General features: G+C 38.1%; 1 protein-coding gene across 5 annotated transcripts in view; it reads right to left on the bottom strand.

Moving 5' to 3' along the window:
- Positions 1–27,881, bottom strand: part of HEATR5A (HEAT repeat containing 5A) — a 201,071-nt gene that overhangs the window by 43,289 nt on the left and 129,901 nt on the right. For all 5 annotated transcript variants that reach the window (XM_037834752.1, XM_037834754.1, XM_037834753.1 and 2 more), the window contains 2 exons: positions 17,047–17,226; positions 14,432–14,654 (listed from right to left, as the gene is read on the bottom strand). In XM_037834752.1, the coding sequence (XP_037690680.1) occupies positions 14,432–14,654; positions 17,047–17,226 (403 nt within the window). The remainder of the gene's footprint in view (positions 1–14,431; positions 14,655–17,046; positions 17,227–27,881) is intronic.

Consider the following 27,881-nt stretch of genomic DNA (forward strand, 5'->3'; position numbering starts at 1 on the left):
TAACAAGGGAGTAAGAAAAAGACAACTAACCTAAGATAACTGCTTAACTTCCAACATGTTCCTACTTTACCCCAAGAAAGTTACATAATATAGCAACATTTCTGTGAACTTGTTCCTACTATATCCATCAGAAATTAACAGACCATAGTCATTCCTGGGCATCCCCAGAACGTTAAATAGCTTATCTGTTCTTCTTGGATTATTGTTCCCCCTTCCTTAATTGCTCTCTATTGCTAGTTCCCCTACATTCTACATTATAAACCATTTGTTTTACATTTTTCAAAGTTCACATTAGTGGTAGCATATAATATTTCTCTTTTTGTGCCTGGCTTATTTCGCTCAGCATTATGTCTTCAAGGTTCATCCATGTTGTCATATGTTTCACGAGATCGTTCCTTACTGCCGCGTCGTATTCCATCGTGTGTATATACCACATTTTATTTATCCACTCATCTGTTGAAGGACATTTGGGTGGTTTCCATCTCTTGGCAATTGTGAATAATGCTGCTATGAACATTGGCGTGCAGATATCTGTTCGTGTCACTGCTTTCCGATCTTCCGGGTATATACCGAGAAGTGCAATCGTTGGATCGAATGGTAACTCTATATCTAGTTTTCTAAGGAACTGCCAGACTGACTTCCAGAGTGGCTGAACCATTATACAGTCCCACCAACAATGAATAAGAGTTCCAATTTCTCCATATCCCCTCCAGCATTTGTAGTTTCCTGTTTGTTTAATGGCGGCCATTCTAACCGGTGTTAGATGGTATCTCATTGTGGTCTTAATTTGCATCTCTCTAATAGCTAGTGAAGCTGAACATTTTTTCATGTGTTTCTTGGCCATTTGTATTTCCTCTTCAGAGAACTGTCTTTTCATATCTTCTGCCCATTTTATAATTGGGCTGTCTGTACTGTTGTCATTGAGTTGTAGGATTTCTTTATACATGCAAGATATCAGTCTTTTGTCAGATACATGGTTTCCAAAAATGTTTTCCCATTGAGTTGGCTGCCTCTTTACCTTTTTGAGAAATTCCTTTGAGGTGCAGAAACTTCTAAGCTTGAGGAGTTCCCATTTATCTATTTTCTCTTTTGTTGCTTGTGCTTTGGGTGTAAAGTCTAGGAAGTGGCCGCCTAATACAAGGTCTTGAAGATGTTTTCCTACATTATCTTCTAGGAGTTTTATGGTACTTTCTTTTATATTGAGATCTTTGGTCCATTTTGAGTTAATTTTTGTGTAGGGGGTGAGGTAGGGGTCCTCTTTCATTCTTTTGGATATGGATATCCAACTCTCCCAGCCTCATTTGTTGAAAAGACCATTATGACTCAGTTCAGTGACTTTGGGGGCCTTATCAAAGATCAGTCGGCCATAGATCTGAGGGTCTATCTCTGAATTCTCAATTCGATTCCATTGATCTATATGTCTGTCTTTGTGCCAGTACCATGCTGTTTTGGCAACTGTGGCTTTATAATAAGCTTCAAAGTCAGGGAGTGTAAGTCCTCCCACTTCATTTTTCTTTTTTAGAGTGTCTTTAGCAATTCGAGGCATCTTCTCTTTCCAAATAAATTTGATAACTAGCTTTTCCAAGTCTGCAAAGTAGGTTGTTGGAATTTTGATTGGGATTGCATTGACTCTGTAGATGAGTTTGGGTAGAATTGACATCTTAATGATATTTAGTCTTCCTATCCATGAACATGGAATATTTTTCCATCTTTTAAGGTCCCCTTCTATTTCTTTTAGTAGAGTTATGTAGTTTTCTTTGTATAGGTCTTTTACATCTTTGGTTAAGTTTATTCCTAGGTACTTGATTTTTTTAGTTGCTATTGAAAATGGTATCTTTTTCTTGAGTGTCTCTTCAGTTTGTTCATTTCTAGCATATAGAAACATTACTGACTTATGTGCATTAATCTTGTATCCCGCTACTTTGCTAAATTTGTTTATTAGCTCTAGTAGCTGTATTGTCGATTTCTCAGGGTTTTATAGATATAAGATCATATCATCTGCAAACAAAGACAGTTTTACTTCTTCTTTTCCAATTTGGATGCCTTTTATTTCTTTGTCTTGCCGGATTGCCCTGGCAAGCACTTCCAGCACAATGTTGAATAACAGTGGTGACAGCGGGCATCCTTGTCTTGTTCCTGATCTTAGAGGGAAGGCTTTCAGTCTCTCAACATTGAGTACTATGCTGGCTGTGGGTTTTTCATATATGCTCTTTATCATGTTGAGGAAGTTTCCTTCAATTCCTACCTTTTGAAGTGTTTTTATCAAAAAGGGATGTTGGATTTTGTCAAATGCTTTTTCAGCATCTATTGAGATGATCAATTCATTTTTCCCTTTTGAGTTGTTAATGTGTTGTAATACATTGATTGATTTTCTTATGTTGAACCATCCTTGCATGCCTGGAATGAACCCCACTTGGTCATGGTGTATGATTTTTTTAATGTGTCTTTGGATTCGATTTGCAAGTATTTTGTTGAGGATTTTTGCATCTATATTCATTAGGGAGATTGGCCGGTAGTTTTCCTTTTTTGTAGCATCTTTGCCTGGTTTTGGTATTAGATTGATGTTAGCTTCATAAAATGAATTAGGTAGTGTTCCATTTTCTTCAATGTTTTGAAAGAGTTTGAGTATGATTGGTGTCAGTTCTTTCTGGAAAGTTTGGTAGAATTCCCCTGTGAAGCCATCTGGCCCTGGGCATTTATTTGTGGGAAGATTTTTGATGACTGATTGGATCTCTTTGCTTGTGATGGGTTGGTTGAGGTCTTCTCTTTCTTCTCTGGTCAGTCTAGGTTGTTCATATGTTTCCAGGAAATTGTCCATTTCTTCTACATTATCCAGTTTGTTGCCATACAGTTGTTCATAATATCCTCTTATAATTTTTTTAATTTCTTCAGGATCTGCAGTTATGTCCCCTTTTTCATTCATTATTTTGTTTATATGGGTCTTCTCTCTTTTTGATTTTGTCAGTCTAGCTAGGGGCTTGTCAATCTTGTTGATCTTCTCAAAGAACCAACTTTTGGTGATATTTATCCTCTCTATTGTTTTTTTGTTCTCTATGTCATTTATTTCTGCTTTAATCCTTGTTATTTCTTTTCTTGTACTTGGTTTAGGATTGGTTTGCTGTTCATCTTCTAGCTTCTTCAGTTGATCCATTAGTTCTTTGATTTTGGCTCTTTCTTCCTTTTTAATATATGCGTTTAGTGCCATAAATTTCCGCCTTAGCACTGCTTTTGCTGCATCCCATAGGTTTTGGTATGTTGTGTTCTCATTTTCATTCGTCTCTATGTATTTAGCAATTTCTCTTGCTATTTCTTCTTTAACCCACTGATTGTTTAGGAGTGTGTTGTTTAACCTCCAGGTATTTGTGAATTTTCTAAGTCTCTGATGGTTATTGACTTCTAATTGTATTCCATTGTGGTCAGAGAATGTGCTTTGAATAATTTCAATCTTTTTAAATTTATTGAGGCTTGTTTTATGTCCCAGCATATGATCTATTCTGGAGAAAGTTCCATGAGCACTAGAAAAGTATGTGTATCCTGGTGATTTGGGATGTAATGTCCTGTATATGTCTGTTAAATCTAATTCATTTATCAGATTGTTTAGGTTTTCAATTTCCTTACTGGTCTTCTGTCTGGTTGATCTATCTATAGGAGAGAGTGATGTGTTGAAGTCTCCCACAATTATTGTGGAAACATCAATTGCTTCCTTTAGTTTTGCCTTGTTTCTCTCATGTATTTTGTGGCACCTTGATTGGGTGCATAGACATTTACGATTGTTATTTCTTCTTGCTGAATTGCCCCTTTTATTAGTATGTAGTGGCCTTCTTTGTCTCTCAAAACATCCCTGCATTTGAAGTCTATTTTATCTGAGATTAATATTGCTACACCTGCTTTCTTTTGGCTGTAGCTTGCATGAAATATTTTTTTCCATCCTTTCACTTTCAGTTTCTTTGTGTCCCTGTGTCTAAGATGAGTCTCTTGTATGCAACATATTGATGGTTCATTTTTTTTGATCCATTCTGCGAATCTATATCTTTTAATTGGGGAGTTTAATCCATTTACATTCAACGTTATAACCGTGAAGGCATTTCTTGAATCAGCCATCTTATCCTTTGGTTTATGTTTGTCATATTTTTCCCCTCTGTCTATTAATATCCTTTATTGTACCCATACCGAATCTCTTTAGTACTGAACCTTTCTCCAAGTCTCTCTGTCCTTTCTTTGTTTCTCTGTCTGTAGGGCTCCTTTAGTATCTCCAGTAGGGCAGGTCTCTTGTTAGCAAATTCTCTCAGCATTTGTTTGTCTGTGAAAAATTTAAGCTCTCCCTCAAATTTGAAGGAGAGCTTTGCTGGATAAAGTATTCTTGGCTGGAAATTTTTCTCACTCAGAATTTTAAATATATCGTGCCACTGCCTTCTCGCCTCCATGGTGGCTGCTGAGTAGTCACTACTTAGTCTTATGCTGTTTCCTTTGTATGTGGTGAATTGCTTTTCTCTTGCTGCTTTCAGAACTTGCTCCTTCTCTTCTGTGTTTGACAGTGTGATCAGTATATGTCTTGGAGTGGGTTTATTTGGATTTATTCTATTTGGGGTTCGCTGAGCATTTATGATTTGTGTATTTATGTTGTTTAGAAGATTTGGGAAGTTTTCCCCAACAATTTCTTTGAATACTCTTCCTAGACCTTTACCCTTTTCTTCCCCTTCTGGGACACCAATGAGTCTTATATTTGGACGTTTCATATTATCTATCATATCCCTGAGTGCCATTTCGATTTTTTCAATTTTTTTCCCCATTCTTTCTTTTATGCTTTCATTTTCCATTCTGTCATCTTCCAGGTCACTGATTCGTTGTTCAACTTCCTCTAGTCTTGCACTATGAGTGTCCAGAATCTTTCTAATTTGGTCAACAGTTTCTTCAATTGCCATAAGATCATCCATTTTTTTATTTAGTCTTGCAATGTCTTCTTTATGCTCTTCTAGGGTCTTCTTGATTTCCTTTGTATCCCATACTATGGTCTCATTGTTCATCTTTAGTTCCTTGAGTAGCTGCTCTAGGTGCTGTGTCTCTTCTGGTCTTTTGATTTGGGTGCTTGGGCTTGGGTTATCCATATCGTCTGTTTTTTTCATATGCTTTATAATTTTCTGTTGTTTTGGCCTCGTGGCATTTGCTGAACTTGATAGGGTTCTTTTAGGATTTGTAGACCAATTGAAGTCCTTATCTCTAATTTATCAGATCTACAGCTTCGTGGAGTACACTTTCTCTAACTAACCAGCAGGTGGCGTCCACGAGCCACCTGTTCTCCACAAGCCAGTTCTCCCCTGCTTAGCCTTTTTGGTGAGTGGGGGAGTGAGTCTTGTGGGGCCCAATTGGTGTACCCAGCTTGCGTGTGTAGTTGGTGTTGCCTGCCCTGTATATGGGGCGTGTTTCTGGGCAGTCAGGGAGGGGGGGTGGCCCTAACAATCAAATCTCCCTGGTGATCCTAGAGTTTTAAAGCTGCTGCAATAGTCTAATCCTTCAGTTCAGTCCTGCCACAGTTTGTCTCTGCCACTGACCCACAAGTCCTTGGTATTGGTGTATGGCTCCTGAGACTTGCAAGTGGGCCCCTCTTCCAGGCTGTGCACCCCAGGTCCTCTGTTGAGGGATGACTGTGCTATGTCACAGGTGAGTGCCGTCCCCCCAGGGCAGTTCTGGGCTGCTGGGCTGTGTAGGGAGGCTCCCAGTCTGCTCAAATGATGGCTGAATGGGGCTTTGTTAATTCACACTGCTCCACCTTCCCAACTCTGGGACAATCAGCTGAGGTTGCAGGGAAGGCTAATGTCCACACCCAGTTTTGTGGTGTGTGCCTGTTATTTGAAGCACTTCCGTCACACTGGGTTGTCTGGGGCAGGTCTGGGCTATGGGGCTGGCGACGGGCAGGAGTGTTTCCTGTCCACCAGGATGATGGCTGTGAGCGGACACCCCCCTTTTCTTGGGAAGTTGTGGTGTTTAGTGAATTTTCTCAGCCACTGGATTATTGCCTTTTGTCTCAGAGCTCTCTTAGTTCTGCTCTTGTCTTGACCTGCCCAAATTGCAAGTCTTTGAAGCTTTCTGTATTGGGCTTCTTAGAGTAATTGTTTTAGAAAAAGAAAAAAGGATTAAAAAAAAAAAGGGCCTTCCTCAGAGATCTAATGGGTTATTGAAATGCTAAGAGACAAAGCAACCAGGGCCATTAAGGAAAGGTCCACAGGGCAGAGAGTTGAGCTTTTCTTCGGGATTTGCATATGCGCCTCAGGGCCTGAGCTCTGCCCTTCCCCTTTCTATGTTCACCAGAACTCCAAAAATCCTCCGCTTTTATTTTGGAGTTTTTCGTGTTGTTTTTTTTCTATGCCTGTCTCCTCTCTGCTGGGCTGGGTGCTCTCAGATTCTCTGGTGTCTGGTCTCAGTCTATCTATGGTTGGAGTTTGGATCAGTAGAATGAGTTTCTGATAAGGGCTGCCACTGCAGTTCTCCCTTCTCCTTCCCGGAGCTGACAGCCCCTCCTCCCACGGGACTGAGCCTGGCAGGGAGGGGCGCGGGTCCCCTGGCCGCAAAAACTTACAGATTTCGCTGATCTCAGCAGTTTCACGTTTTCATGAGTGTTGTATGAAGTATGCCCAAAGTCAGATTGCTCTGTGGTGTCCAGTCCACACAGTTCCTTGCTTTCTACCTACTTTCCTGGACGAGTAACTAAAACATACAGCTCACCAGTCCGCCATCTTGCCCCGCCTCCGTTTCTGTATATTTTTAAAATATTTTCTCTGTGATTCCCCTGGGGCTTATATTACACAACCTACATCTATAACCTACTAATTTGAAAAGATACCAATTTAGCTCCAATAATATACATGTTCCCTGTTCCCATATCCATCTCCCCTATTTATATTGCTTTTGTCCCGGATTACCATTTTTTAAATTTTATTTTGAAATAAATTCAAAATTACAGGAACAGTTACAAAAACAATAAACTCCATACACAGAACTCCAGCATACCCAGACTCCCCTCCCGATACCCTGATCCACCAACTGTAACATCCTCTCACACCACCGTTTCTTTCTTTCCCTCTCTCCCTGCTTCCCACCCTATCTATCATCCATCATCTATTGCTCTGTCTTCTGAACAAATGAGAGCAAGCTGCACACATCCTTGAACAAACACTATAATTCACATATACAATTCCCATGAACAAGAACATTCTTTTATGCAATCCCATTAAGAGCAGCTAAGAAGTTCAAGAAATTCAACCTTTATACAAAGCTTATGTTCTATATTTCCTTTTTTTTTTCTTATGTCTCAACTGTGTCCCTTTGAGCCTTCTGTCCTCCATCCTCAGATACCATCCAGGATCATCCTTGGCATTTAATTATCATCTACTTAGACTGTCTTTTTTTTTTTTTTTTTTTTCAACTGTGGAAACATACGTACAGCCTAAATCTTCCCATCCACCCCCTCCCTAGCATTCCATTAGTGGGATTAATCACATTTAGAATGTTGTAATGCTATCACCTTCCCACTTTCCATTACTAGAAATTTCCCTTCACCTCAAACAGCAACCCTACACTCATTTCTTAACTCCCCATTGCCTCTTCCCCCACTTCTCATAACCCATATTCTACTTTTCATCTCTATGGTCATATTCTCTGATAATTTCTTTGTGTTCACTGTGGGGCTTAAATTTAACCTCTTAAATCCATAACAATCTTGGTTTTCTTTGATATCAACTTAACTTCAGTAGGACATGTAAACTATGTTCCTATATTCCTCCATTTCCCCACCTTTATATAGTTCTTGTCAAAAATTACATATTTTACACTGAGTCCAAAACCACTGATTTGTCATTAGAGTTTGTGTATTTTATATCATGTAGGAAGTAATAGTAGAGTTACAAATCAAAAATTATGGACTTCTATTTGTATTCCATTGTGGTCAGAGAATGTGCTTTGAATATATACAACTGTTTTGTTTTGTTTTGCTTTTAATTTATTGAGGCTTGTTTTATGTCCTAGCATATGGTCTATTCTGGAGAAAGATTCGTGATCACTAGAGAAAAATGTGTGTCTTGGTGAGTTGGGATGTAAGGTTCTATATATGTCTGTTAAAATTCTCTCTATTTCTCTTTCCTTTCTTTGTTTCTCTGTCGGTAGGGCTCCCTTTAATATCTGAAGTAGGGCAGGTCTTTTATTGGCAAAATCTCTCAGCATTTGTTTGTCTGTGAAAAATTTAAGCTCTCCTTCAAATTTGAAGGAGAGTTTTGCTGGATAAAGTATTCTTGGCTGGAAATTTTTCTCTCTCAGAATTTGAAATATGTCGTGCCACTGCCTTCTTGCCTCCATGGTGGCCGCTAAGTAGTCATTACTTAGTCTTATGTTGTCTCCTTTGCATGTGGTGAATGGCTCTTCTCTTGCTGCTTTCAGAACTTGCTCCTTCTCTTCAGTATTTGACAGTCTGATCAGAATATGTCTTGGAGTGGGTTTATTTGGATTTATTCTATTTGGAGTTCGCTGGGCATTTATGCTTTGTGTACTTATATTGTGTAGAAGGTTTGGGAAGTTTTCCCCAACAATTTCTTTGAATACTGTTTCTAGGCCTTTACCCTTCTCTTCCCCTTCTGGGACACCAATGAGTCTTAAATTTGCATTTTTTATTTTATCTATCATATCCCTGAGATCCATTTTGATTTTTTTGATTTTTTTCTCCATTCTTTCATTTGTTCTTTCATTTTCTGTTTTGTGGTCCTCTAGGACACTGAGTCATTGTTCACCTTCCTCTAATCTTGTATTGTGAGTATCCAGAGTCTTTTTAATTTGGCCAATGGTTTCTTTAATTTCCGTAACATCTTCTATTTTTTTATTTACTCTTGCAATTGCTTCTTTATGCTCTTGTAGGGTCTTCTTCATGTTCTTTATATCCTGTGCCATGCTCTCATTCTTTGATTGTAGTCCTTTGATTAATTGCGCCAAGTACTGTGTCTCTTCCGATATTTTGATTTGGGTGTTTGGGATTGGGTTCTCCATATCATCTGGTTTTATCATATGCTTTAAGATTTTCTGTTGTTTTTGGCCTCTTGGCATTTGCTTTGCTTGATAAGGTTCTTTACAAGTTGTAAAAAATACAACTTATGGGTCGTGTGTCTGGGTGGTTAGGGAGGCAGGGCAGCTTTAATAATCAAACCTCCCAGGTGTTCCCGGAGATTCAAGGCTGTTGCAAGAGACTAAGCCTTCACTTCAGTTTTGCCCCAGATTTTCTCTGCCGCTGACCCACAAGTCGCCAGCATTGATGTAGTGTCCCTGGTTTTTCTGAGAGGGCCCCCCTTCTCAGCTGTGATCTTCCAGGATCTCTGCTGAGGGAAGGCTGTGCTATGTCACAAGTGCATGCCATCCCTCAAGGGAAGCCTCAGGCTGCTGGGCCGTGCAGGGGTGCTCCCAGCCTGATGCAAAGATGGGTGAATGGGGCGTCTCAAATCCCCCCCTTTTCGCACAGCTCCGCCTTCCCAGCTCCGGTACAACTAGCTGTGTATGCACCCAAGGCCACTGTCCATGGCCGATATTGTGGCGTGAGCGCGGTGCTGTGGGATATACTCCCCATCACTCTGGGTTTCCTGGCGCGGCTCTGGGCTGTGGGTATGGCCCCGTGCAGGAATCTCCAGCCTGCTGGGTTGCCGGCTGCAAGTAGCATTGTTTCTTTCTCCTTTCGGCTCTCCCCTCTGCCCCCCGGCCCTGAGGGAATCAGCAGCGGTCTATCCTCCACGCCAGACACCGAAAGGTTGGCACAGCCCGCTCCTGCCATGCTTCACTGCGCAGTTCTCACCGTTGTTAACTGCAGCCACTCCTGGGTTGTTTTTTTTTTTTTTAAAAAGAACTAGTCTGTCTCCAAATGCCAACCCCTGGTTTTCCCATACCGCAGTGTGGCCGTGGGGCTTTCAGCTGGCTTACTCACTCATTTCAAAATGCAGACTCCTGGTTTCACCAAGTGCACGGTCCCTGTGGTTTTAGCAGACCTTGTCCAGCTGGTGCATCGCTTAAACTGGTGTTCTGGGTCACTTTCTGGTTTTTATCTAGTATTTTTCATGGAGGTGTTTTTTTGTCCTGTCTCACCTAGCCACCATCTTAGGTCTCCCCCCTTTACCTATTTATATTTCAAGTTCATTATCAGGAAATAGGTCTTTTCTTATTCAGCGAATTCTTTTTTTTTTTTTCCTTTCTGTTGTTCCATTTATTCTAACTCTTACAGGAATTAAAGAGTAGAGTTGCATGTTGGAGATGAAGTGCTATTGGCTTTTGCATTCACCCTCTTAGTTACCCTTGTTGAAGATCTTCATTTCTTTTTCTGTCTTTTCCTTTTAACCTGTAGAACTCCTTTTAATAATTCTTGTAGGTCAGGTCTTTTTTAAATGAACTCTCTGAGTTTCAGTTTATCTGTGCATATTTTAAACTCTCCCTCATTTGTGAAGGATAGTTTCGCCAGGTAAAGAGTTTCAGGCTGGCTGTTTCTCCTTTTCAGTATCTTAAATGTATCATACCACTTCCTTCTTCCCTCCATGGTTTCTGATGAGAAATTGACACATAAGTCTTATGGAAGCTCCCTTGTATGTGATGAACTGCTTTTCTCTTGCTCCTTTTAAAACTCTCTCTTTATCTTCAGCATTTCACATTCTGATTAGTAGGAATCTTGGAGTAGGTCTATTAGGATTTATTGTTTGGCCTATGTGCTTTTTGGACATATATTCTTATGTCTTTCATACAAGTTGGGAAATTTTGGGCCATTATTTCCTCAAATATTCTTTCTGCCCCTTTTTCCTTCTTTTGGGACATCCACGACATGTATGTTTGTGCGCTTCATGCTGTCACTCAAATTCCTGACACACTTCAATTTTTTCTATTCTTTTCTCTATCTATCCTTCTGACTGTATGATTTCTATTGTCCTATCTTTTAGTTCACTGATTCTTTCTTCTAGATGTTCAAATCTGCTGTTGTATGCGTTTAGTGTATTTTTAAATCTATATTTTTGTGCTTTTCATTCCCATAAAGTTTGTTATGTTTCCTCTTATACTTTCAGATTCTTCATGTTCACACAGTGTCTTCTTAATATCCTTTAGCTTTATATCCATATTTTACTTCATCTCCTTGAGGGATTTAGATTTGTTTGAACTTCTTTGATTAGTTGTTTCAAATTCTGTGTCTCCTCTGAAGTTTTCATTTGTTCCCATTACTGAGCCATATGTTCCTATATTTTGTTGAGACTCATAATTTTTTGCTCATGTGGGCTCTTGATGAGTTCACTCTGTAGGTCAGTTCCTCCCTCTTGTCTAGGGTTTTGTTATTGATTGGCTTTGTGTTAAGTCTCTTATTTGACACTTAATCCAACTTATTCTGGACCTTGGAGTAGCTATTCATATTTCTTCAGCTCTTCTTCATCCATATCTTGCCCTGGATATGCGATACAATTTTTAAGATTGCACTATTTGTGCAATTGAATCACCACCAGGAGAAATCTTTCTTTCCTTTGTTCCTTCTCTGGGAATCTTGATCTGCTATGGTTTTGTGCAGAATTTTTTCATCAGCTCCTATGATTTGTTTAAGTTTTTTCCCTCATTCATTGCCTCCTTTCCTTTACACTGTTCAGTTCTGGAACCCCTCTTGTTTCACAGCAGTTCAGTTCCCCACTCCTTCTTTTCTATTTCTGTGAGGCTTTTCTGCCTCTAGTTTCTTCTCAGGGTATCCCACCCCAGGGAGTCAGATGGGATCAATCCAGAAAGGTCCATTTTGTGTTTAGGTATTCTAGTCAACACATACTTGATTGAATGCATGCACTTCTTGCCAACAGTTCTGCCATGGTCCCTCGCCCGCCCATCCCTCTCCCCCTTCAGGAAAGTTTCCTTTTATATTCAGCACACAGCATCACTCGGCAGCTTGAGTTCTGCCCTGAGTTTCTGTGGACATGGATCACTGTGTGTGGAATATGCATGGGTTTCTAACTCACTGCTATGAGTGGCTCCATAGTCTGCATCCGTGGCTGGAGGGACTCAGGCCATGCTGCCTCTGTGTGACTCCCAAGCTGTGTGGGACTGAACGAGGGGAAGGGGTATGAACTAGTGTGCAGGTTTGAATCTGTTATGTATCCCAAGAAAGGCCATGTTCTTTTACTCCAATCTTGTGGGGGCAGACCTATTATAGGTGGGATCTTTTGATAGATTTTTTCCATGAAGATGTGACCCCACCCATTCAGGGTGGTCTTGATTAGTTTACTGGAGTCCTGAGAGATGCTTAGAGAAAAAATGCCCAGAGACATTTTGGAGACAGTCGTTGAACCCAGATGTTTGGCACTGCTAATCTAAGAGGTGAAACCCAGAGTTTGCCCCAGAGAAACTAAGGGAGAACTCACAGACACTTAAAGAGAAGGCCACTGGAATCAGAACCTGAAAGCAATGTAACCCTGGAGCAAAGGACCAGCAGACGCCAGCCACATGCCTTCCCAGCTGACAGAGGTGTTTCCAATGCCATCGGCCTTTTCCTCAGAGAAGGTATCTACCTCTTGATACCTTAATCTGGACATTTTCATGGCCTTAGAACTGTAAACTTGTGAACTATAACCCCTCATTATAAGAGCCAATCCATTTCTGGTCTTTTGCATTTTGGCAACTTTAGCAAACCAGAACAACTAGTGTGTCCAGGACAGAAATTTCCTACCTGTTCTTGGAGATTAGCTTTCTTTTTCTTCAAGTCAGCCTTTGTAGAGCCTTTCTCCTGTCTCTGTCATCTTCCAGAGTTCTAGGGAAGTGGGATTTGTCCTTTTCTTAGGTGATTCTGAGGGCAGACTTTCTTGAGATGTCTTATGTCACCATATGGATGACATCCTGCACTCATTCTTGACTGCCTCTTTTGCTTAACAATTTTTAGAGATTCATCCATTCTGCTGTGTTATCAATATTTTGTTATCTGTGTTTTTATTTCTCCTGGGAGCACAACTGTTGGGTCATAGGGCCAGATATATCTTTTATTTTACAAGAAACTTGCAGTCCAATTCTTAAAGTTTTATTCTGAATCATAAAGAATTTTAAAGCAAATTATATATATGTGGGAGTGCAACACAAATTCTGCTACCCATTCAGTCATTCAGAGATTAATATTAACTTTTTGCCTTATTTTCTTAAATCTATCTTGTTTTTTTCTAAAAAGAATCTACAGGTTTGTTACATCCCTAATTCTTGCCCCTCCTTCTGTAATCACTGTCCTCAAGTTGGGGTGAATCATGCCTATGTTCAGTTTCCCACTGTTACAACAGATGTTTGCATTCCTAAATAATATGTACTAATATTGGTGTGTTTAAAAGTTTACTTAAAAGGCATTATATTGTATCCATCCTTTTTAAACCTGCTTTTCCACCGAATATTATGTTTTGTGAGATTCACTCATGTTGATATATATCTATTAAATTGTGACTAAATGAGTTTATTTCCATTTTGTTTCCATTTGTAAGCTCTTAAAAAGTCCCATGTCACTCTACATATCTCTTTTTGTAGTATTCCAATCAGAATTCTAATAGAACTTTATAGGCTAACCCTACAATTCATAAGAAAAAGTAAAGACATTTTGGAAGAACATGGAGAATAATAAGATTAGCTACCAAATATCCAACCCATAAAATGAAATATTAGTAACTGGCTATAAAATGAGATACTATCCCCATTCTACACACACAAAACAAATTCCAGCTGGATTAGAATTCAAAATTCAGAAAGCAAAACTGTAAAGTTTGTAAGTCTTTGTAATCTCTAAGTAAAAAAGAAATGTATCACATGCAAAAACACAAACCATAAACAAATGATTACATTAATTTTTAAAAAGTGGAAGAAACGATAAGCTGTAGACCAAGAGAAGATGTCTGCAAGATATGCAACCAAAAAAGAATAATATTAAGAATATATCATGAATTAAAAATCAATAAGAAAAAGAGAAACACCAAATAAAAAATGGATAAAGATTTTATTTAGGTGATTTATGGAAGAAGAAGAATAAAAAGCTAAAAAACCTATGAAAAGATGCTCAATTGAGGACATAAAAAATAAAACAATAAAATACTAGCACCCATCTAGGTTAGCAAAAATTATTAAGTATGATAACAAATAATACTGGGAAGATGTGGAGAAATAGCAACATGTTGCCGTTGGGTGTGTAAATTGTTATGACCCTTTGAAGAGTAACTTGGCACTATCTCATGAGATTAAGATGTTGCATGCCTTAAAACTTAGTGAATTAAATTCTAGGTGTCTAATGTGAAGCACCTCTACCTCTTGCATGCTAATTTTGTGAATAAACATCACTTGTTTCAGATAAACATCACTTGTTAAAGGAGAAGTCTTGAAAATATAAGTTATTAACTGGTACTCTAGGAAGTATCCATATATTTTATATCCATACCTTCGACAGGAAGTTGGGAGGCAAATTCTGAAGGCAAAGTTAAGAGAGCAAAATCCTGAAGTGCAGCAAGCCAGAGTCTACTTAATGTGCCAAGATCTATGTTGACTAAATCAAGCAGTCCATCTGGTGAATATGATGCATTTCTGACACTATCTTCTGGACAGGTGGCAGTCTTCAAAGGTTGGTTGTGGTTTTTCTGTCTTTCTACAGCGATTATATAGACCTGTTAAAAGTTAATTTGCAAATAGGAATAGCTTGCATCCACTGAAAAGGTGCCGTACTATTTTTCTATTCCTGAAGAGGCAGACTTACCTTTGAGCATATCAGTCTTGAAATGCATTTTGATATCAAGCAGGCATACATGTATAGTCTCACACAAAAATTTGAGGTAGAAAGATCCAACATTATTGCCTCCAATGTTAGACACCATAGTGCCACTTGGCAGCCATGACAGCTATAACTAATTAATCATGGCACTGACTCACTAGACCTGGGTATGTCCTTATAATCCATCTCAGCATATGACTCCATGCAGTTATATCTGAACTGAAATAAGTTAAAATACTGAAAATATTTTCTTTTAAACTTAGCACTGAATTACATAGAAGTTTACATGAACAATTTAACATGGAGGCTTTATAGGACTTCAGAATGTTGAAGTATTCCACATAGTACATAAATAACTATTTAAACTTAAATGAATTTGAAATAAATATATGCATTCAATACATAGCGCGCACTATCTTTTTACACGCAACTCTAAAATCCAAAGAGCTCTGAAAAATGTGTGTGGCAAACTAATCTGGTGGCAAAACTGAATTTATGTGAGGATATTTATAGTTTCTATCTCCACCCCTCCATAGTCAAACATTTTCCAACAATTTGATGTTTGATTATAGATTCTATAGTAGTGCCCCAGACTTTCTGGAAGTATTATGCAATACATGGAATATATACTGTATTACTTTTGTAAAAGTAGGTGACCTAGCAATAGACAGCAAATAGTGAAGGGGGAACAGTAATTTAATAAGAATAGATAAGTTATGGAGGGTGAACTTAATGTTCTGGGAATGCTCAAGAATGACTATGGTTTGTTAATTTCTGGGGGGTATGGTATGAACCAGTATGCAGAAATGTAGTTATTTTAGCTTATTTGTTTTTCTTATTCCTTTGTTGGGTTATAGTCTATTTTCTTGGGGTAGGGTAATGTTGGAAGCAATGTAATTTTTTAGGTTGTTTTTTCTTATTCCTTTGTTTTGGTTTTGTTTGAAATGTTGCTATTTTTTATTGATTTAAAAATTTTTTTTTGATAAAGTTAAAAAAAAATTGAATGAGTGTGGAAAAAAAAGTAAATGAACAATGGAGGAGGAGGGGAATGGAATGTTTTGGATGTTCTTTTTTACTCTAATTTTTATCTTATTTTTTTGAGTAATGAAAATGTTCAAAGATTGATTGTGGTGATCTGTGCACAACTATGAACAACTGATTGTACACCTTGAATGATTGTATGTTATGCGAATACATCTCAATGAAAATACAATTAAAATAAAAAGATATACAAACCAAGACTGGCCAAGTTTGGTAAATGTTGAAGCTGTACAATGGGTATATGTGGGTTCGTTATACTACCATTATCTATTTTGGTACATATTTAACTATTCCTTTAGTAAGTTAAAAATTGATACAGCTTTCTTCCTGATTAGGCAAGTAAAAAGAGAAAATGTTAAAAAAATAATAATTCTATATCCAGAGAGAACAAATATCTACAGTTTGGTTTATGTATTTTTAATCTTTTTTCTATACATTTAATGAAACATTAGAGGCATTTTCCTATAAGATTTCTCTATTCCTAGGAAAGAAAATAAAGTGCTGCTATTTAATTTTCAAAAGTCATTCTATGAAAGAACATGGAAAAAATGTGTTAAGTTGATAGACAAATAGGCAGACTCACATTTCCAAGAATTCAGATTTTAATGAAAGTTCATTTCCACCAGCTATTCATAAAGCCTCTCTGGCTTATGACTGCTTCTGCTTGCAGCAGCAGGTAACAAACAATGGTGCACTCTTTAAAACTTACTGCTGATGCTTTAAATTGGGAGGAGTAAAGAATGCATGTCTAACTTATTGCTTTAGTTTCCCTGGCTAGTCAAGCAAATACCATGCAATGGGTTGGTTTAAATGATGGGAATTTAAAGGTTCAGGGTAATGAGGCTAAGAGATGTCCAAATCAAGACTTCATCGAAGTGATGCTTTCTTCCCAAAGACTGATGTTCTAGGGATGGCTGCTGGGGATCCTTGGTCCTGGGCTCCAGCAACAGGATTAAGACCCATCCTGATTCGGTTGGGCCAAACTTTAACTGTAGTAATCTCATGAAAAGGTCCTACTTACAATGGGTTCATGCCTACAGGAATGGATTAAGTTTAAGAACATGTTTTTGTGAAGTACATAGCTCCAAACCACCTTACACATCAGCTGACACAAATAAATCTCATGTTAGAAGTCTTGTTAACTGTAAAAATGGACTTAATGTGTTCTAAATAGTTGATTTCAGTTTATAGCCTAAGGTATTTATTAACAACTTCAAAATTCCAGTTATAAACTGAGAAGTACTAACCTCTGCCCAGGCTTTTAGCACAGCTAAGATCTCCATGGTAGATGCACTTTCATTATATAAGTGACTTAGAGCTTCTTTTCCAGCCTGTATTTTTGTCAATGATGAAACAAGCAACTGATGAACTCTTCGAAGATCATTTAGGTCACTGACAACTCCGCTTGTTATCCAGGCACTGCAAACCTGGTTTTTAGGAAAATCAAAGATTATATTTTAAAAATTATAAATATCCTTCTTGTGAGTTCAGCAGAATTCATCCATACCACAGGAATCTAGTCACTGAAAACATCTTGCTATTAAGAAACATCTTGCTATCAAGTCACTGAAAACATCTTGCTATCAAGATAATGATAGCCAAAAGGGAGCATTTCAAAATGGAATAAAGTCTAACATTTTAAGATTGAAGCAAGGAAACCAGTGCTAATAACAATATAAAATGATGAGTTTCAGATGTCATTCATATGGAAAAATGAAGCTGTGAAAGGAATCACATTCATAAATATTTGGATTAACATTTGAATCAAATCTGCATCTTGATAATTTCAGCTCATTATTTTAAAACTAGAGATTGTAGGCTTAACTGATATAACTCAGTTGAAAGATGAAGCATCACACATTTTTAAACTCGGATGAGGATCTTCTTTCCAAGACAACATATTTTTAATATTTTAAAACAAATAAAACATCACTAAAATGCTACAATAAAAAAGTTTATTCAATTCCAGGGGCTATCTATGGTTTTCTGGGAGCCAAGATATTTCTCCTTTTCTAGAGAGAATTTCTTTTTCTCTTCCATCTCCATGCATGCAATTTCTTGTGGAGAGGGCCTTTTGACCATTCTTAAAGGAATATATGGCCCCCCTTCAGAAGGCTAAGTACTGTTCATATAGACTAAAAGTTTAAATTTAGTAATTTGTAACAGCTGCCCTTCAAATTGCTTCTAGTTTTCCTGCCAGTTAAAGTGAAAAGGAAGAATAAGATGTTAAGCACTGCTCCTTATCAGAAAGAAGTTAGAGGGTTGTCATTAATTCTCTGCTTCTATACATTCCCTTAGGTAGGTCATTTAACTACCTTAAAATTTCTGTGTAGATAATTTCCAAATCTTCGTAACTTTCCTCTTATCCCTGGTAGTCCATATGCAGCATGTTTCCAACTTATCTCACCTTTTTTTTTTCTACACCTGTTCCTTCACTCTTTTATATTTTTCTGCATGACACTACTACCACTACTACTGTAGTCATTCAGGCTGGAAACATGTGACTCATCCTTTTGTGTATCTTCTTTGGAGAAATACCTATTCAAGTCCTTGACCCATTTTCTAATTGGGATGTTTGTTGTTGAGTTGCAAAAGTTCTTTACATATTCTAGTTATTAACTGTTCATCAGTTACATGGTTTCCAACTATTTTCTTCCATTCTCTGGTTGTCTTTTCACTTTCTTGATAACATCCTCTGATGCAAAAAAGTTTTTAATTTTGATGAAATCCTTTTTATCCATTTTTTCTTTTGCTGCTTGAGCTTTTGGTATAAAGTTTAAGAATCCATTGCCCAAAACAAGGTCCTAAAGATAGTTCTCTATGTTTTCTTCTAAGGATTTTATAGCTTTAGCTCTTATATTTAAGCTAATGATCCATTTTGAGTTAATTTCTGTATATGTTATAAGATGGGGGCCCATTTTCATTCTTTTGTATTTGGATATTCAGTTTTCCCAGAACCATTTGTTGAAGAGACTATTCTTTCCCATTGAGTAGACTTGGCACCCTTGTTGAAAATCAACTGGCCATAAACGTGTGGGTTTGGAGTCACCCCTGGCAAGATTCAGTCTCCTACCCCATTTAAGTGGTTAGACACTGGAGATACTACTGCTGAAATGGCTCATGTATTAGTTTTCACATTTATGGGTCCTAGAGCTAGCAAACTAATTAAGAAACTCAACTCCAATGATAACTTCTAAGTGACTTCCCTTTACATAGTCAATCAATATGTATTTGTTGAATGTATGGTTTCTTCAAACTTCAGTACATCTTGACATCACTGAATGTATGCTTTTTCGTCTTCCTTAGAGAAGTTGTGGGTTTACAGAAAAATCATGCATACACCACCCCAGCACCAACACTTTGCACTGGTGTGACACATTTGTTACAACTGATGATAGCCCATTTTTATACTGTATTATTAATTGCACTCCATGGTTTAAGTTAGGGTTCATGTTTGTGAAGTGTGCTACCATTGATTCTTTAAAAAATTTTATTCTATTACCATATATACAATCTAATATTTCCCTTTTTAATCTTTTCCAGATAAACATATTTCAGCACTGTTAACTGCACTCACAATATTGTGCTATCATCATCTCTACCCATTATGAAAACATTTCCATCATTCCAAATACGAATCGTGTACATTTTAAGCCTTAACTTCTCATTCCCTATCCCAACCCGCTCCTGGGTAACCTATAATCTAGATTCTGACTCTATGAACATACTTATTCTGATTGTTGCAAATCAGTGAAATCATACAATATTTGCCCTTTTGTGCCTGGCTGCAAGGTTCATCTATGTTGTCACATGTATCAGGACTTCATATCTTTTAACTGTTGAATAATATTCCATTGTATGTATATACTACATTTTATTTATCCATTCATTCATTGGTTGATGGACACTTGGGTTGCTTCCATCTTTTGGCGATTGTGAATAAAGCCGCTATGAGCATCGGTGTGCAAGTATCTGTTCAAGTCCCTGCTTTCAATTGTTTTGGGTATGTACCTAGTAATAGGATTGCCATTGCACACGTCAGTTCTATACTTAGCTTTTTGAGGAATCACCAAACTATCTTCCACAGCGACTGCACCACTTAACATTGCCACCAGCAATGAATGAGTGTTCCTAATTCTCCTTAACCTCTCCAACACTTGTAATTTTCTGAGTTTTCAATAGCAGCCATTCTAATGGGTGTGAAATGGTATCTCATTTTGGTTCTGATTTGCATTTTCCTGATGGATAATGATGTTGAACATTTTTTCAGGTTTTTTCCTGACCATCTGTATATCTTCTTTGGAGAGAAGTCTTTTCATATCTTTTGCCCATTTTTTAATTGGATTGTCTTTTTGTTGTTAAGTTGAAGGATATTTTTATATATTCTGGACATTAAAGCTTTAACAGGTAGGTGGTTTCCAAGTATTTTCTCCCATTGTATAGGTTGTTGTTTGCTTTCATGACAAAGTTTTTTCAGGGACAAGTGTTTAATTTTGATGAGGTCCCACTCTCCTTTTGTTGCTTATGCTTTGGGTGTAAAGTCTAAGAAACCATTGCCTAACACAATGTCCTGAAGATGCTTCCCTACATTTTCTTCCAGGAGTCTGATACTTCTAACACTGATATTTAAGTCTTTGATCACTTTTGAGTTGATTTTTGTATATGGTGTGAGGCAGGGGTCCTCTTTCATTCTTTTGACATGGATATCTAGTTCTCCCAGCCCCATTTGTTGAAGAAACTTTTCTGTCCCAGTTCAGTGGATTTGGGGACCTTGTCAAAAATAAGTTGATCATAGATTTAGGGGTCTATTTCTGAACTCTAGAATCGATTCCATTTATCAATATGCCTATCTATGTGCCAGTACCCTGCTGTTTTGACCACTCTAGCAGGAAGTGTAACTCCTCCCACTTTGTTCTTCTTTTATAGAATGTTTTTGGCAATTTGAGGTACCTTTTCCTTCCAAATAAATTTGATAACTAGCTTTTCCAAGTTTGCAAATTAGGTTGTTGGAATTCTGATTGGAATTGCATTGCATCTGTATATCAGTTTCATTAGAACTGACATCTTAATGACGTTTAACCTTTCTATCCATGAACATGAAGTATCTTTCCATTCATTTAGTTCCTCCTTGATTTCTTTTAGTCAAGTTTTGTAATTTTCTGTGTAGAGGTCTTTTACCTCCTTGGTTAAGCTTATTCTTAGATACTTGATTCTTTTAGTTGCTATTGTGAATGGAATTTTTTTTTTTTTATTGCCTCTTAAGTTAGGTCACTACTAGTGTACTGGAACATTACTGGCTTTTGCACAAATCTTGTGTATCCTGCCACCTTGCTTGAATTTGTTTATTAGCTCAAGTAGCTTTGCTGTCCATTTCTTCCCCCTTAGTATTGAAAGAGTGTCTCATCAGATGTAATTTTCTTGGCTGGCAGTTGTTTTCTCTCAGCACTTTAAGTATTACCACCCACTGCCTTCTTGCCTCCATGGTTTCTGATGAGAAATAAGCACTAAATCTAATTGGGACTCCCTTGTACGTATCACCTTGCTTTTCTCTTGTAGCCATCAGAACTCTGTCCTTTTCATTTGATAGCAAAATTAACATATGACTGGTGTATTTTTCTTCATGTTTATCCTGTTGGGTGTTCTCTGAGCTTCTTGGATGTGTATATTCACATCTCTTGCTAAGTTTGGGAATTTCTCTGTCAATTTCTTTGACTATTCCTGTTGCCCCTTTCTCTCTTTCTTCTCCTTCTAGGACTCTCATAATGTGTATACTGGTGCATTTGATGGTGTCCCATAGCTGTCTTTGGCTACTTTCACTTCTAATCCTTCTTTGTTACTTCTGCTTTACTCAGCCTGACTCATTACAAGTGTCATGTCTTCAAGTTTGCTGATTCTTTCTTCTGCCAGCTCCAAACTGCTCTTGAATCCCTCTTGGGCATTTTTAATTTCAGTTCTGTGGTCCTCAATTCCAATATTCCTGCTTGGTTCCTTTTTTTTTTTTTAATTCAATTTTATTGAGATTATTCACGTACCATACAATCATCCAAGGTGTACAATCAGTTGTTCATGGTACCATTATACAATTGTTCATTCATCACCACAATTAATTTTTTTTTCAATTTTTAGGACATTTTCATTACTCCAGAAAAAAATAAAAAATAAAACTCAAATCCTCCCATACCCCTAACCACTCCCCACCATTACTGACTTATAGTATTGGTATAGTACATTTGTTACTGTTGATGAAAGAATGTTAAAATACTATTAACTGTAGTACATAGTTTGCAGTAGGTATATTTTTTCCCTATATACCCCTCTATTATTAACTTCTAGTTATAGCGTCATACATTTGTTCTGACTCATGAAAGAGATTTCTAATATTCGTACAGTTAATCACAGACATTGTCCACCACAAGATTTAATGCTTTATGCATTCTCATCTTTTAGCCTCCAACTTTCCTTCTGGTGACATAAGTGACTCTAAGCTTCCCCTTTCCACCACATTCACACACCATTCAGCACTATTAGTTATTCTCACAATAACATGCTACCATCACCTCTGTCCATTTCCAAACACTTTAGTTCAACCTAGCTAAACATTCTGGTCATATTAAGCAACTGCTCCCCATTCCTTAGCCTCATTCTATATCCTGGTAACCTATATTTCATGTCTATGAGTTTACATATTATAATTAGTTCACTTCAATGAGACCATACAATATTTGCCCTTTTGTGTCTGACCTATTTCACTCAATATAATGCCCTCAAGGTTTCTTCATCAACTCATTTTTTTTTAAAGATGGTTTTGTTCACACACCATACATTCCGTCCTAAGTAAACAATTGATGGTTCCCTGCATAATCAGGTATTTATGCATTCACCAGCATCACCACTATCTATATAAGGACATTTCCATTTTTTCCACAAAGAAAGAGTCAAAGAAGCTGGAGAGACAAAAGAAAAAGAAAAAGAAAGAAAAAATGACAGCTAAAAAGCAACAAAAGATAGAATTAAACTAAAGTACAATAAAAGAGTCAGACAATATCACCAATGCCAAGAGTCCCACACCCCTCCCTTATATCCCCCCCTCACAGGCATCCAGCTTTGGTACATACCCTGCCACATCAAAGGACGCATAATACAATGTTTCCACCAATTATAGTCTCTAGTCTGCATTGATTGCATTTTTCCCCAATAGCACCCCATTTTTAACAACTTGCAAGGTTGATATTCATTTGTTCTCCCTCATGTAAAAACATATTTGTACATTTTATCACAACCGTTGAGCACTCTAGGTTTCATTGAGTTATACAGTCCCAGTCTTTATTTTTTGTCTTTCCTTCTGGTGTCCTAAATGCTCCTAACCTTCCTCTATCAACCAAATTCACAGTTATCTTTGTTCAGTGTACTTACATTGCTGTGCTACCATCACCCAAAATTGTGTTCCAAACCTCTCACTCTTGTCTTTTCCTATCTGTCTATAGTGCCCCCTTTAGTATTTCCTGTAGAGCAGGTATCTTGTTCACAAACTCTCTCACTGTTTGTCAGAAAATATTTTAAACTCTTCCTCATATTTGAAAGACAGTTTTGCCAGATATAGGATTCTTGGTTGGCGATTTTTCTCTTTCAGTATCTTAAATATATTACACCACTTCCTTCTTGCCTCCGTGGTTTCCACTGAGAAATCTGCATAGTCTTTTCAAGCTTTCCTTGTGATGGATCACTTTTCTCTTGCTACTTTCAGGGTTCTCTCTTTGTCTTTGATGTTTGATAATTTGAATATTAAGTATCTTGGCGTAGGTCTATTCAGATCTGTTCTGCTTGGAGTACAGCGTGCTTCTTGGATCTGTAATTTTATGTCTTTCATAAGAGATGGGAAATTTTCAGTGATTATTTCCTCTATTATTGCTTCTGCCCCTTTTCCCTTCTGGGATGCCCAGGACACATACATTCATGTGCTTCATGTTTTCATTCAATTCCCTGAGACATTGCTCATATTTTTCCATTCTTTTCCCTGTCTGTTCTTTTGTGTATAGGATTTCAGGTGTCTTGTTCTCCAGTTCCTGAATGTTTTCTTCTGCCTCTTGAAACCTGCTGTTGTATATTTCCATTGTTTTTTTCATCTCGTGTTGTGCCTTTTGTTTCCATAGATTCTGCCAGTTGTTTTTTCAAACTTTTGATTTCTACCTTATGTTCACCCAGTATTTCTGCATATCCTTCATCTCTTTTGTCATATCTTCCCTAAACTCGTTGATTTGGTTTTTGAATTGATTTAGCATATTTATTCGAAAATCTTTAATAGATTGTTTCATTAAAGTGAAACAATATCTCAATTGAGGTGTAAGTTTGTCCCTTTGACTGGGCCATATCTTCGTTTTTCCTAGTGTGATTTGCAGTTTTTTGTTGTCTAGGAATCCGGTTTCCTTGATTACCCCTATCAGATTTTCCCAGACCAGAAGGGGCTCAGGTTTCAGAAGGGGCCGATATTCAGTATCAGGTTTCCCTGAGGGTGTGTCTTAGAAGACTGACAGATTTTCCTGTGAGGACTCTAGCCGCTGTGCTTTTCCTAACCTGTCCAGCAGGTGGTGCCTGTCAGCTTGTCACTCCCCTCTGGTGTAAAGAGGTGTGGCCCCTTTAATTCTCAGCTTAAGTTGTTTCTGTTTTGACTGTTTTCCCCCAGGCCCTGGGGTCGAGTTATGAAGGGAGGGTAGGCACTAAAGCTGGGGCTCTACCTCTTTCCTCTTAGGGAAGATACACCCCCTAGGGACTTATCTTCTGCACCTGAATTACCCCTTTGACTCTGACTCTGTTAATGCCACCCCTGTCTGGGTCAACGTGCTGTGAACTGAAAATGGTTGGGGCTTTCTCCACTGAGCCACTTAGGTTGAGAGAGAGAAAAGGGAGATAGCACCTGGTCTTCTGGGCTCCCTCTCCCAGGACACAGGTGTTTTCTGGCTCTCTAAGGTCAACTGTCTCTAAAAGCCTCCGTATTTTTATTTTTAATTTACTTTTTTTTTCCTGTCAGCTCCAGCTCCTCTCCACTGGGAGTGACCTCAGGGTACTTTGCTGCTTGTTAGGGGTTTGTCTATGTTTGTAGCATATATTCAGCAATCCACATTTGTTAATTAAAACCCCAGTTGGAGCTAGGTTGCACTATATTCAATAACTCCGGGGATGCTGCTTTCTCTCACAGCAAGGTCTTGTAGCTCAGCCTGACATGTGGGGAAGGGGATCCCAGTGTGGTTCTGCAGTTTTTACTTAAAGCTTTTATGCTGCGATCTCAGCCATTCCACCCATTTCAGGTTGGTGTATGATGTGTTTGTTTGGTTCCTTTTCAAAATTTCTATCTCTCTATGTAGATTCTCATATTGCTTATTGATTGAACATTGATTGTTTTCCTGATATCCTCAAGCTCTTTCTCTGTATTCCTTTCATCTCCTTGAGCATTTTTAAGATCACCTTTTTAAAGGCTTTGTTTGGTATGTCTGCACTGAACATTGATTCTTCTCCTGATATCCTTGAGCTCTTTCTCTGTATTCCCTTCATCTCCTTGAGCATTTTTAAGATCACTCTTATAAAGGCTTTGTTTGGTGTATCTGCAATCTTCCTTTCTTTACTGGTGTTTTCCATAATTTTATTGTCTTCCTTTGGATGGGCCATCATATCCTGTTTCTTTGTCTTATCTTTTTTTGCACAGTGTACACTTTAATATTTTAAACCATTAACTCCCTCGGATGTCTGTCTCTTGGTTTCACAACCAGTTGGTGATAAGACAGAGATTTTCTTGAGCTTCAGCCCTGCAATCTGGAAGGTCTGCCCAAAGTGAATGTACTCCTTTCATTTTCTCAAGCTGCTTCTGCCTGGAAGGCAAACTCTGAGAGGAGGGTCACAATGGAGAGGACTTTCATGTCTGTCTTTCCCAGCTAAAACAGGGCCAGCAACCCACAAAGAGGGTGCAGACTGGCTCCAAAGTGTCCTGGAGAGTGGGTCAGCAAGGGTGCTAAAAGCTTCTTTTTTGGCTCCCCAAAGCTGTGTTTTCTTGGTCTGCCCAGCAAAGGCACCCTCTTCAGTCAACAGTCCCCTGCAGCCCTGAAGTAGTGCTGTGTCTTTAAATCTCCACCACCTCTGTCCCTGTCTGGGTAGGGTTGAAACAATGGCTGCCACCACCTTTGTCTGGGGGTGGGGGTTGAAACAATAGGTGCCCTCAGAGCTGTGCCCCAGAGATCCAAATTTGCTAATCAAAAGCTGTGATCAGTGATTGGCTCTGCCCACCCCTGGTCTTGGGGAATAGGATTTTTACATCCCTTTCTGACACCAGCAGGTTAGCCAGGGGCTGAACCCCAAGGCAGACTGCAGTGAAAGTGGGGGATGGGCACTGGTAGCCGAGCAGAGAGAGCAATTTACTCTGCTTTACTGTAATTTATCAGCCTTTTCTTCCTGCTCTTCCCTGGATACTGCAGAATGTTCTTCTGGCCTTTGGAGTTTCAAAAGACTTGTTTCAACAAACTTAATCATTGTTTTGGTAGAAGGACTGAGTCCTGGAGCTCCCTAATCCACCAACTTCCCCAGAAGATGACTGAATGTACACTTCTTAAAGTGTTACTTCCCTAATGAAAAATCTTTGAATCCCCATTGCCTATTCAAATGAGTACAGTTGCATTACCAGGCATTTGGTTTATCCTAATGTCATTCCCATCTACTTTATCCATCTTTTTTCCTCTTGCTGTTCTTCCACATTTAAGACAAACTGGAAAACATGATGTTCTTGAAACACAAATTTTTTTTTTTTTATCTCTTTACCACTGCATATAATAAGCCTTTCTTCTAGAATGCCTATCCCATGTTTGTTTTGGCCCACCTCAAATGCAATCTACCACATGACGCATGTCCTAAAACTACACCCATTTTCCTTTAAAATCACAGTACTGTGTTGATATCACTGACATTTATCAGTATGCTTTGTATTATAAGTACTTGTCTTATCCTCCCTTTTTGACTATAAACTCTCTAGGAGCAGGAAATGTGTTTTACTTCTTTCTGCTCTCTGAATATTGAAGATACTCAAATATTTCCGAAATATAACAGAATAAAATAAAGTTGAAAGAATTGAGTAAAATTATTTTTTTCTATTATGTTTGTGCTTAATTTATTCATCCCAGTCCTGTTTTTAACTATTTTAGGTCATTCAGGGATGGATACTAAGTATTTGGCAATTTACTCTGAGACAAGCAATTGTTTAAAATTACATATTCTATGGCTCTCACATATATGAAAAAATGCTCATCCTAACTTGAAATGCAAATCTAAAATATTCTGAGATACCCTTTTTAATCCCTCACATAGATAATAATCCAGAAGTTCGATGATTCACAATGCTGCTGAGACTGTGGGAAAACAGATACTCAAACATTCCTGTTGGGAGTTTAAATTGATACAATTCCTACAATATACTCTTTAACCAGCAATTCAATTTTGTGGAATTTATCTCAGAGATATGATTGTACCCAGTGAAATTATTTATATCCAGTACTATGTATGATACCAAAAGATGAAACAACCCATATGTCTATCAATAGGGAACTGGCTAAATAAATTATGACATATCTATATATTGGATTACCACTGTAAGAAAGGAATAAGTTTCGTTTTCACATAGAGACAGCATGGAATAAGGGAAATGGAGGCAAAACCAGTTTAAACAAGCCCCAGACAAAGAGAAGAGAGAATCTGCCTGATGTAAAGAGACATGAGGTAGTATCAGAGGCGGGAACTCACAGCAAAAAAAAAAAAAAAAAAAAAATTTGGGGGGGGGATTGGCTAATCAGTTCAAAATCTCAATAATGAGCTAGTTGGCTCTCTGGGATTGGCTGTACAAATTAAAATCTCAAAAGATGAATTAGTTAGTGTTCTCGGATAGGCTGTAACCTCTGTAGTACCCAGTCAATGGGGAAACGGGAGGGACTTGCGAATTAGGAGTAGGAGATTTAAAGATCGCCATTCTCTTCCTCTGGCGCGCCAGCCTTCCGCGTGTTTGGCTGGATGCCCCATCTTGCAAGATCGTAAATAAATTCTTTTCTCCTCC

The sequence above is a fragment of the Choloepus didactylus genome, chromosome 4 (assembly GCF_015220235.1).
Source record: "Choloepus didactylus isolate mChoDid1 chromosome 4, mChoDid1.pri, whole genome shotgun sequence".
In the NCBI taxonomy this organism is placed as follows: Eukaryota; Metazoa; Chordata; class Mammalia; order Pilosa; family Megalonychidae; genus Choloepus; species Choloepus didactylus.